The 12,047-nt window shown below is 42.8% G+C and overlaps 1 protein-coding gene across 6 annotated transcripts in view; it reads right to left on the minus strand.

Moving 5' to 3' along the window:
- The window catches only part of LOC127571321 (copine-9-like), a 324,183-nt gene that overhangs the window by 261,390 nt on the left and 50,746 nt on the right, over window positions 1-12,047 (minus strand). For all 6 annotated transcript variants that reach the window (XM_052017597.1, XM_052017598.1, XM_052017599.1 and 3 more), the window contains exon 3: window positions 9,257-9,303. In XM_052017597.1, the coding sequence (XP_051873557.1) occupies window positions 9,257-9,303 (47 nt within the window). The remainder of the gene's footprint in view (window positions 1-9,256; window positions 9,304-12,047) is intronic.

The raw sequence follows: 12,047 nt of genomic DNA on the forward strand, positions 1-12,047 counted from the left end.
TCCTGATTACTTAACCTCACCACTTAAATATTGTTTAACCAGGCATGAAATTGTAGCCCACAGTATCTTTAATGTATTTTCCAAAATGTCAAGCTGACATATCTTTTAATATGCATTCAGAATCTCATGATGCCAGTGATTTTCCTTAATATTCTTAATTTCTTGAAAACATAAAAAGCACGAATTATTGTCAGCAATGTTATGTTATAAATACTTGATATACTTTTATCTGTATTATTTTAACAGAGGTATTGACGGCACTGTTACAATAGTGGCAGAAAGATTTGTAGAAGTGTGATTCCTATGCTGACTGCAGATTCCATCCTATTAAACCCATTCTGTTTTCCAGGCTGCCAAAGTACTTAGACTGAATTTGTGTGGGTGCCAAAGGGTTAAGAACTCCACTTTGAGGGACATTCTGTGAAAGGGTTTTCTCTATACCAATGTTAGTATGGGCATTGCAACACCCTTCACATTGTTCCCTTAACACGTCTATCGATATCACTGTTACAGAGAGAAGGATGTACGGTAATGACTAATACAAAGAATGTATCCTAATCACCACGTTACAGTGAAGCATGTATGCTAATCATTGCATTATAATGAAGAGATTATTTTAATCAATGTGATACTGTGAGGACTGCACAGTAATCAGTGCGTAACAGTGAAAGATGCCAGTAACTGATACCTTGAGGTGCATCTTCTCAGCACTGTGTTACAGATGTGCTGTTCATTATTGTGTTAATGAAGGGTGTACTGTGTTTTACAGACAGCGGGCATTCAATGAGTTACTGTGATGCAGAGGCAGGTGAATTATTTCACCTTAATTGAAATGCTTCTTTTATAAACTTAGCCAATTTGTTTCCGATCAATATCCAGAGTGCAAGACATTACAATTGCATTACAAGATCCAAAGACGTACGGGTTAGGAAGTTGTGGGCATGCTATGTTGGAGCTAGAAGCATGGTGACACTTGCGGGCTGCCCCCAGAACACTTGACGTAAAAGATACATTTCACTGTGTGTTTCAATGTACATGTGACTAATAAAGAAATCTTGTCTTGTCTAATCTCTAACTCCATGTACATTCTAGAAAAAGGCAACCTCCACAATGACACTCACTGCAGATGGCAATTTCACATCCTGCAAAAAGCAAGGAATTAAACATACAAGGAGATTTTCCTGTTTACTTAACCCTACACATTCTATGCACCTTGTAAAAATCCAACAATGCCATTTACCATCCTGAATTGGACACACATCACTGTTTCTTCATCATTGCCCCAGTCCTGGAATGTACTACCTACTAGAATTGTCAAAGACCCTTTACTATGGTGGTTCCAGATCTGCTTTCTTGGAGCAATTAGGAATGAACAACAAATGCTAACTTTGCCAGTGACAACCAAACCTGCTAATGGGTAAAATGAAACAAGATGCAGAGCTTCATATTCTGGGAACCAACTTCCAGTTTAGAGAGAGCTGCAGTTTTTCATAGAACATAGAACAGAGAACATAACAGCATAGTACAGGCCCTTTGGCCCACAAGGTTGTGCTGACATTTTATCCTGCTCTACGATCTATCTAACCCTTCCCTCCCACATAGACCCCTATTTTTCTATCATTCATGTGTCTATCTAAGAGTCTCTTAAATGTCCCTAATGTATCTGCTCCCACAACCTCTGCCGGCAGTGCGTTCCACGCACCCACCACTCTCTGTGTAAAAAACTTACCCCTGACATCCCCCTTATACCTTCCTCCAATCACCTTAAAATTATGCCCCCTCGTGTTAGCCATTGTCGCCCTGGGAAAAAGTCTCTGACTGTCCACTTGATCTATGCCTCTTATCATCTTGTACACCTCTATCAAGTCACCTTCTCATCCTCCTTCTCTCCAAACAGAAAAGCCTGAGCTTGCTCAACCTATCTTCATAAGACATGTTCTCCAATCCAGGCAACATCCTGGTAAATCTCCTCTCCACCCTCTCTAAAGCTTCCACATCCTTCCTATAATGAGGCAACCAGAACTGAACACAATACTCCAAATGTGGTCTGACCAGAGTTCTATAGAGCTGCAACATTACCTTATGGTTCTTGAATTCAATACCCCGACTCTTGAAGGCCAACACTCCATACGCCTTCTTAACAATCCTATCGACCTGCGTGGCAACCTTGAGGGATCTATGGACGTGGACCCCAAGATTCCTCTGTTCCTCCACACTGCTAAGAGTCCTGCCATTAACCTTGTATTCTGCCTTCGAATTCGATCTCCCAAAGTGTATCACTTCACAGTTATCTGGGTTGAACTCCAACTGCCACTTCTCAGCCCAGCTCTGCATTCTATCAATATCCTGTTGTAATCTACAGCAACATCCTACACCATCCACAACACCACCAACCTTACTAACCCACCCTTCCACATCCTCATCCAAGTCATTTATAAAAATCACAAAGAGCAGGGGTCCCAGAACAGATCCCTGTGGAACACCACCAGTCACCAACCTCCAGGCAGAATACACTCCATTTACTACCACCCTCTGTCTTCTATGGGTGAGTCAATTCTGAATCCACACAGCCAAGTGAGGCCAAATTTGGACTATTGTGTCCAGTTCTGGCCACCTAACTATAGGACGGATATCAGTAAGATTGAAAGAGTGCAGAGAAGATTTACTAGAATGTTGCTGGGTCTTCAGGAGTTGAGTTATAGGGAAAGATTGAACAGGTTAGGACTTTATTCCTTGGAGCGTAGAAGAATGAGGGGGGATTTGATAGAGGTTTCCAAAATTATGAGGGGTATAGACAGAGTAAATGCGAGTAGGCTCTTTCCACATAGATTAGGAAAGATAAGTACGAGAGGACATGGCTTTAGGGTGAAAGGTTTGGGGGAAGACTAGGGGGAACTTCTTCACTCAGAGAATGGTGGGGGAGTGTGGAAGGGGCTGCCATCTGACATGGTAAATGCAGGCTCACTCTTAAGTTTTAAGAATAAATTGGATAGATACATGGATGGGAGAGGACTGGAGGGTTATGGGCTGGGTGCAGGTAAATGGGACGAGCTGAATAAAGTTTCAGCACAGACTAGAATGGCCAAATGGCCTGTTTTCCATGCTGTAGTGTTCTATGGTTTCCCTGGATCCCTTGCCTCCTGACTTTCTGAATAAGGAACCTTATCAAACGCCTTACTAGGATCCATGTACACCACAGCTACTGCTCTACCTTCATCAATGTGCTTTGTCACATCCTGAAAGAACTCAATCAGGCTTGTAAGGCACGACCTGCCCCTCACAAAGCCATGTTGACTGTCCCTAATCAGCCTATGCTTCTCTAAATGCCCATAAATCCTGTCTCTAAGAATCTTCTCCAGTAATTTGCCCACCACTGAAGTAAGACTCACTGGTCTGTAATTCCCAGGGTTATCCCTGCTTCCTTTCTTAAACAAAGGAAGGACATTTGCCACCCTCCAATCATCCAGCACTACTCCTGTGGCCAGTGAGGATGCAAAGATCATCGCCAAAGATGCAGCAATCTCTTCCCTAGCTTCCTGTAATAACCTTGGATATATCCCGTCCAGCTCCGGTGACTGATCTACCCTAATGTCTTTCAATAGCTCCAGCACATCCTCTTTCCTCACATCGACATGCCCTAGCATATCAGTCTGTCGTACGCCATCCACACAAACGTCAAGGTCTCTCTCTCTAGCGAGTACCAAAGCAAAGTATTCATTAAGGACCTCCCCTATCTCTTCCGACTCCAGGCACATGTTTCTTCTTTTATCCCTGATCGGTCCTACCCTCACTCTAGTCATCCTCTTATTCTTCACATACGTGTAGAACGCCTTGGGGTTTTCCTTGATCCTACTTGCCAAGGACTTCTTATGCCCCCTTCTAGCTCTCCTAAGTCCATTCTTAAGCTCCCTCCTGGCTATCTTGTAACTCTCCAGAGCCCTGTCTGATCCAACCTTAGGCAAGCTTCTTTCTTCCTCTTGACAAGATATTCTACATCTCACATCAACCACGGTTCCTTCACGCTATCATCCTTACCCTGCTTCAATGGAACAAACCTATCCACAACCCCATGCAAGTATTCCTTAAACAACCTCCACATTTCCGCTGTGCACTTCCCCAAGAACATCTGTTCCCAATTTACACTCCCAAGTTCCTGCCTAATAGCATCATAATTCCCCCTCCCCCAGTTAAGTACCTTCCCATATCTTCTGCTCCTATCCCTCTCCAAGGCTATGGTAAAGATCAAGGAGTTATGGTCACTATCTCCAAAATGCTCTCCTACCGAGAGATCTGAAATCTGATCAGGCTCATTGCCTAGTACCAGGTCCAGTACGGCCCCTCCTCTAGTCAGCCTGTCCACATACTGTGTCAGGAATCCTTCCTGTACATACCGATCAAACTCTGTCCCATCTATCCCCTTTGCACTAAGGAGGTGCCAATCAATATTTGGGAAGTTGAAATCACCCATGACAACAACCCTGTTATTTGTGCACCTCTTCAAAATCTGCCTGCCAATCTGCTCCTCAGTATCTCTGCTGCTATTGGGGGGTCTGTAGAATACTCCCAATAGACTGATTGCTCCCCTTCTGTATCTGACTTCCACCCACACTGACTCAGTGGACGATTCCTCCTGGACATCCTCCCTTTCTACAGCTGTGACACTGTCCCTGATCGGCAAAGCCACTCCCCCACCTCGTTTACCTCTGCCCCTGTCCCTTTTGAAACATCTAAACCCCGGAATATCCAGCAGCCACTCCTGCCCTTGCAACAGCCAAGTCTCTGTAATGGCCACCACGTCATAGTTCCACGTACTTACCCATGCTCTAAGTTCATCAGCCTTGTTCTTGATACTTCTCACATTAAAGTAGACACACTTCAGCCCATACAACTGACAGCAATTTTGCCCTTTCAATTGCCTATCCTTCCTCACAGTCTTTCTATACTCTGCATCTACTTGTACAGTAAATGAACCAAGCTCTGACCTATCACTTTGGTTCCCATCCCCTGCAAAACTAGTTTAAACCCTCCCCAACAGTTCTAGCAAACCTGCCCACAGGGTCCCCCTCCGGTTCAGGTGTAACTCGTCCCTTTCGTACAGGTCATACCTTCCCCAGAAGAGATCCCAATGATCAATAAATCTGAAACCCTGCCCCCTGCACCAAGCTCCATTAGGAAAATAAGTTCGAAAGTGCCCAGAAATTCCGCTGGAATGAATCAGCATTCTAAAGGTAACTGAATGCAGGCTGATGGAGCAGATTCAACAGTAATGTTCAAGAGATCTGGACAAATAGTTAAAAGATGAAATAAGTTACAGAACAGTGATAAAAGAAGTTAGGAGGGTAAAAAAAAATCATAAAATGACCACGGCAAGAACATAGAACATTACAGCACAGTACAGGCCCTTCAGCCCAGAATGTTGTGCCGACATTTTATCCTGCTCTAAGATCTATCTAACCCTTCCCTTCCACATAGCCCCCTATTTCTCTATCATTCATGTCTCTTAAATGTCCCTAATGTATCTGCCCCCACAACCTCTGCTGGCAGTGCGTTCCACGCACCCACCACTCTCTGTGTAAAAAAAACTTATCCTTGACAACCCTTTATATTTTCCTCCAATCACCTTAAAATCATGCCCCCTCGTGTTAGCCATTGTTGCCCTGGGAAAAAGTCTCTTGACTGTCCACTCGATCCATGCCTCTTATCATCTTGTACACCTCTATCAAGTCACCTCTCGTCCTCCTTCTCTCCAAAGAGAAAAGCCCTAGCTCACTCAACCTATCCTCATAAGACATGCTCTCCAATCCAGGCAACATCCTGGTAAATCTCCTCTGCACCCTCTCTAAAGCTTCCACATCCTTCCTATAATGATGTGACCAGAACTGAACACAATACTCCAAGTGTGGTCCAAGAAGGATCAAGGAGAATCATAAAACCTTTTATAAGAATTTTAGATGCAAGTGGGTAACAAAGGAAAGAGTAGGTCCCTTCAGGTATCAAAGAGGTAATCTATGTGTGGAACTAGGGAATATGAGTGAGGTCCTAAATATATACTGCTCATTGGTATTCACCGAGAAGAAGGATGCGGAGGCTGGAGAGTTAAGGGAGGGGTAAACTGATATTCTGGAGTATATCTGCATCTGGAACGAGGAAGTGTTAGAAATACTGGTGCACACTAGGATGGACAAATCCCCAGGGTCTGACAGGATATATCCCAGGATGCTAAGGAAAGCATGGGAGGAGATTGCTGGGGCTCTAATGGAGACTTTTGCATCTTCATTAGCCACAGGTGAGGTACCAGAAGACTGGAAGATAAAGAATGTTGTCCCCATTTTTAAAAAGGGAAGGGGGGATCAGCCTGGAAACGACAAGCCGGTAGCCTTGCATCAGCGTAGGAGAATTGTAGGAGAAGATTCCGAGCGACAGGATTTATGTTCACCTGGAAAGTCAGGAGTCAGCATGGTTTTGTGTGGAGGAATCATGCCTCACAAATCTGAGTTTTTTTTGAGGAGGTAACTAAGAAAACTGATAAAGCAGAGCGGTAGACATAATGTACATGGACTTTATTAAGGCTTTTGAGAAGGTCCCGCATGGTAGGCTGGTCTACAAAGTTAAGGGACAAGGGACCTGAGGCGTGTTGGCAAATTGAATCCAAAATTGGCTTGCTCATAGGAAATAGAGGGTAGTGGTGGATCAGTGCTTTACTGATTGGAAGTTGGTAACAAGTGGTGTACTGCAAGGATTGGTGCTGGGCCCTTTGTTGTTTGTTATATAATGACTTGGATGAGAATGTTGGTGGTCTGATTAGCAAGTTTGCAGAAGCCAAGAAAATTGGTGGAGTCATTGATAGCAAAGAAGGTTATGGCGGAAGTAAGATCAGTTAGTAAGTTGGGCAGAGTGGTGGCAGATGGAATTTAATCAAGTGTGAGGTAATACACGTTGAGAATTCAAATTCTGGTTGGACGTATATAGTAAATGGCAGGAACCTTAGGGGCATTGACGCACAGAGAGACCTTGAGGTGCAAGTCCATAGCTTGCTGAAAGTGCTGGCACGGGTGTATAGGGTAGTAAAGAAGGCATTTTTATGGCATTGGGTCTAAGAATTGGGATCTCACGTTGCAGCTATACAAAACATTAATTAGACCTCACTTAGAGTATTGTGTACAGTTCTGGTCACCACATTATAGGAAGGATGTGGTAGCAATAGAAAAAGTACAGAAGAGATTAATCAGGATGTTGTCTGGAACGTAGAGCCAAAGTTATAAGGAGAGATTGGATAGGCTGGGGTTATTACTACCGGAATGCAAGAGGCTAAAGCGTGACCTTATAGAGCTTCGTAAAATTATGAGGGGCATAGATAAAATAAATAATCAGAGATGTTTTTTCCCCAGGGCAGGGGAGGCAGGCTTTCATTTCTTCCAATGTTTTATTAGTAGTTCATCCGGTAATGGTAACTCTGTGGACAGATGGCACAGTGACAGGGGAGGGGTGGGTGAGGGATGGGGATTTGAGAGGGATGCTTATGTTGGAGACATTCATCTGGCCCATCTTCCTCCTCAGACAGATTTATGGATCTCGTTTCCATTTTGCTAGGACTTCGCTAATATTTATCTCCCTGCCAATATCACTTAATCAAACTATGCAGTTATTTCTTTCATTGTTGCTTGTTGGACTTTGTAGTGTGTAAATTAGAAGGATTGTTTCCATACATTACAACACTTCACAAGTGCTACATTGCCTGTTGGGAGGCTGATGTTTGTGACAGGTGTTATATAAATACCACTAACATGATAATACAGTCTCCAAAAAGGTTTCCATCAAGATAATGTCAGTAGCATAACTGCGAGCATGAAACCACTTTTACTTTTCTTTAAAGAAATGTGAAAATAATGTTACACAATCCACAAATTCACCACTGAGCTGCTGCTGCCAAAAAAATATTATTTTTTTAAACTGAAATACTCTCCTGATGGCTCCTAAACACTTAATTGGATTTCAGGTAATCATGCAAACATGGAGAACCCTCAGGCAGTTCAGCTAATTAGCTACCTACCAATAAAATAGGTTTCATTTTCCAATATATTCTTTAATTATCTTGGGCACTTTCCATGCCCACAGATGTGGATTAACCATAGTTCGTGGCAGTAATAATCCTTTTTAGTAAATGTTTTCTTTTCTAAACAGAATAACCCCACTAAATCCTTACTGCTTTGGAAATTCCTTTGTCCTTTTCTCTCCAATGCTCTTGGCTTAGACTATTGACTTTCTTATTTCGCTCTCAACACCACAGTGGAAGTAAAGAAATTTATGGCACAGAAGGAGCTCGTTCTATCCATCATACAGGCCAACAGAACTGTTCAGATTAATAGACCACAGCTCTGTAGGTCCATTAATCTGAACTGTTAAGCACAGAGCCCTCTTCACATCTGCTTCTTTTTGACACTAATTTCTTATCCAAAGCTTTGTACTACAGATAATAGAAATTGAATCTTTTAACCCTCTGCATGTCTAATCTTCATCTTTCCATATTTCCTAATGTTAAAGGAGGCCATTCAGCCCATCAAATCTATACCAGCTCACAGAGCAACCCTGTCGCCCCATAATTTCTCCTGTAATCTGCTTCCACCAGATTCTACCATTTGCTTACACACTAGAGGCAATTTACAGTGATGGATTAACTTATCAACCTGCAGTCTTTGGAATCTAGGAGAAATTCCACACAGTCACTTAGAGGAGATGTGCAAACCCCACTTAGACAGCACCCACAGGTCTATATTGAACCTGGGTCACTGGAACTGTGAGGCAGTTACACCACTATGCTGCCTCAGAGTCCCATTCTTACCCAAGCCTGCTTACCCCTTCAACATAGGCAATCACTGATCCAATTATTGGAATATAAACAAAAAGAACACTAAGTAATTTGCCCAATTGAATCTTCATCATATTCACTTAGCAAAGCACTCAAACTCATTTCCTCAATTCCTATTTCTGAATCAGAAACTGCCATTCTTTGGTGAAAACACATTCTTCCATTTCAGATGGTTTAACATCCACATTCACTAATGAGGTGCCATGTTACTTTGGAATAGGACTGTTCCATGCCAGGAATGACACCAGACATCTTCTTTCTCGAGAATGGAAAGTTCAGAGGTCCTGAAGCACCAGAAGCCTCTGGAATTTCTACATCATGTCTTTTTTTTGACCTCCATAAATTCATATATTTTATTTTGTACATGAGATTATAAAAACAATTGCTCACCTCTCGCCATTCTTTGCTGCCAATCCCTTGAATGTAAAGCACAACAACTGCAAGAGAGAAAGAGAGAGAGTTTGAGATTATTGTGAAATGAGTGACATAAAAATCAGCTGAAACTTCACCAACTATCGAAGGCAACAAGAAGAAAGGGACACATATTAGGTACAGAATCAATAAAGTGTATTGGCTTTATTCACAACGGAAACAATTTGGTGCACTCAACCAACACGAAACAGCACCTTTCTCTACTTAATGGCTGTGCAAATGTCCAGGGATGTAGATTTTTCAGAGGAAGGTTTGCATCTACTGTTCACTGAGCTAAATGATTATGTCAGTTCCCTACTGCTGTTGAAAGCCTGTTTGTGGAAGGAGTGATCTTATGTGATCTTGGTTGCTGTGGAGCATATAATACCTTCCAGAGACACTAGTCAAAAGGAAGAAAACACCAATGCAGTTCTCTTTCAAAAGAGAACAAGAATCCAGTGATCAGATTAGGAGCCATCATCTTTAAGGAGGAAATTCTCAGAAGTTCTCAACAACACCCCCAACCTCCTCCATCTTTCACAGCTTTAAAGAACTCTGCTGCCTTTCCTTTGCAAAGCTCTGCATATTCGTCACCAGTGTTCTTGCCAAGTTCTATTGCTTCACATTGCACATTAACTTCAAGGTCTTTATTACTGTTTATATAATTCTCTAAAATTCCCTTCTAGCCTGATGGATTCTTCCAGTAGCACGTACCAACAATTGACCTTACTCCAAATTGTTGGCTCCCCTCAATCTTAGGTTCTTATTATAAATAGTATATTGTAGGTAGATACCTGCAGATACTTCTTTCAACTAAGGAGATAAAACAACCAACAACACAAGAAAATAGGTCCCCTGCCCTGCCATTCACGGTGATCATGGCTGATCTATGTTGGCCTCAGCTCCTCTTTGTGCCAGTCCCCAGAACCCTCAATCCCTCAACCTTTTGAAAACATAATGAGCTCCTCTTTAAAATACCTGAAATAATCTAGCCTCTACCTCCGGGATGGAGAATTCCAGAGATTGTTTCGATGTACATGTGACTAATAAAGATATCTTATGTTTTGTGAGAAGAAATTCCTATTCTGCTCAGTTTTAAACAACTACACCCTGTTCTTGAAACTACCCCTTCTGCCATGACTATACAAAAGATCTGTGTTCTCTATTACCATACAGTAAATAATAAACCCTGTGGAGTAGGTTGGGGGAAAACCAAGTGGTTGAAGAGTCAATCAAAACCCAAGTCAATTACAAGCATCAAAGGCTTATTGTTTAGTACCAGTGGAGAGAAAGTAGGTGTTGCAGAATAAAGGAAAACATCCATTATTAGCTGTTTTTTTCCAGTTCATCCTTGGGCGGCTGCAGACCTATAATGTTAACAACTGATTACATACATTCCTACCCAGGTGTCTATTATGTTACAAGGTGACGGTTTAACCATCTTATGATAGACAACTCTGGATCATCCCATGACGCTTACCAGGTATCCTTATCACCTCATATTCTGCCTGGGTAAAATTTTCCAATTTCAGGTAAACTGTTCCCCCTCTATTCCATTTTTCTCTCTCCTCCTGATCTACCCATTTACTTCAACACCCACCCCAGCCCCGTATCACCATGTTTCTTTCCCCTCAGCCACCCACTCTATCTGCCTATCATCCTCACACCAGGTCCCCTCCCACCACTGTTCCCATCTGCCCACAACACCTCCCTTATTTGGTTCCACGCTCCACCTTCCTCTCCTATCAGATTCCATCATCTGCAGCCCTTTGTTACCTCCACCTATCACCTCCCAGCCTCTATTGCCACTTCCACGCTTCCCTCCTCCATCTGTTTAGCACCCCACCTCACCTGGACCCACCTATCGCTTGCCAGCTCTTGCTCCACCACTTCCCCTCATCTCTTTATACTGGCTGTCTTCCCTCTAGCTTTCAGTCCAGATGAAGGTTCTTGACCTAAAGCGTCGACTGTCCATTTCCCTCCACAGATACTGCCTGACCCGCTGAGTTCCTCCGGCTTCTTCTTGTTGTTCCAGATTCCAGCATCTGCAGTCTCTTGTGTCTCCACCCCATTCACTGTCTCTGAGCCAGAAATCTGGGCCTAGTATTCAATTACCTCGTATATTCAGATTGAACTGCCTCGAGATTGATAAGCAGAGGCCCAACTGGTCAGTTCTGTCTCTGAGTCTACAGAAATGGAATGTGGTTACGTCCCATAATACCTAGATAGTTCTCCATTTTGTAACATAGTTTGTGACTATTTTCCAACAGATCCACTTATGCTCTTCTACATGTGTACATTTACAATGCTGCTTATGCTCTGGCCACTCCAAACAGAGTAAATGTGACCAGATTGAGGTTGAATGTATTTCCAGAGAGGTTGATCAGTTGACGGGTTAGAGTCATACCACGTGGAAATGGCTCTTCAACCCACTGAGTCTGTGCTGATCTTGAAGCACCCACACTAATCCCACTTTATTCACCCACTCAATAGGGGCAGTTTACAGAATCGGAATCAGGTTTATTATCACTGACTTATATATTGTGAAATTTGCTGTTTTGCAGCAGCAACAGTACAGTACAAAGACATAAAATTACCATAAATTACAAAATAAATAATGTGCCAAAAAGGGAATGATGAAGTAGTGTTCATGGACCATTCAGAAATCTGATGGCGGAGGGGAAGAAGCTGTTTCTAAATCATTGAGTGTGAGTCTTCAGGCTCCTGTACCTCCTCCCTAATGGTAGTAATGAGAAGAGGGCATGTCCCG

This window comes from Pristis pectinata, chromosome 6 (genome assembly GCF_009764475.1).
Source record: "Pristis pectinata isolate sPriPec2 chromosome 6, sPriPec2.1.pri, whole genome shotgun sequence".
Classification (NCBI taxonomy): domain Eukaryota; kingdom Metazoa; phylum Chordata; class Chondrichthyes; order Rhinopristiformes; family Pristidae; genus Pristis; species Pristis pectinata.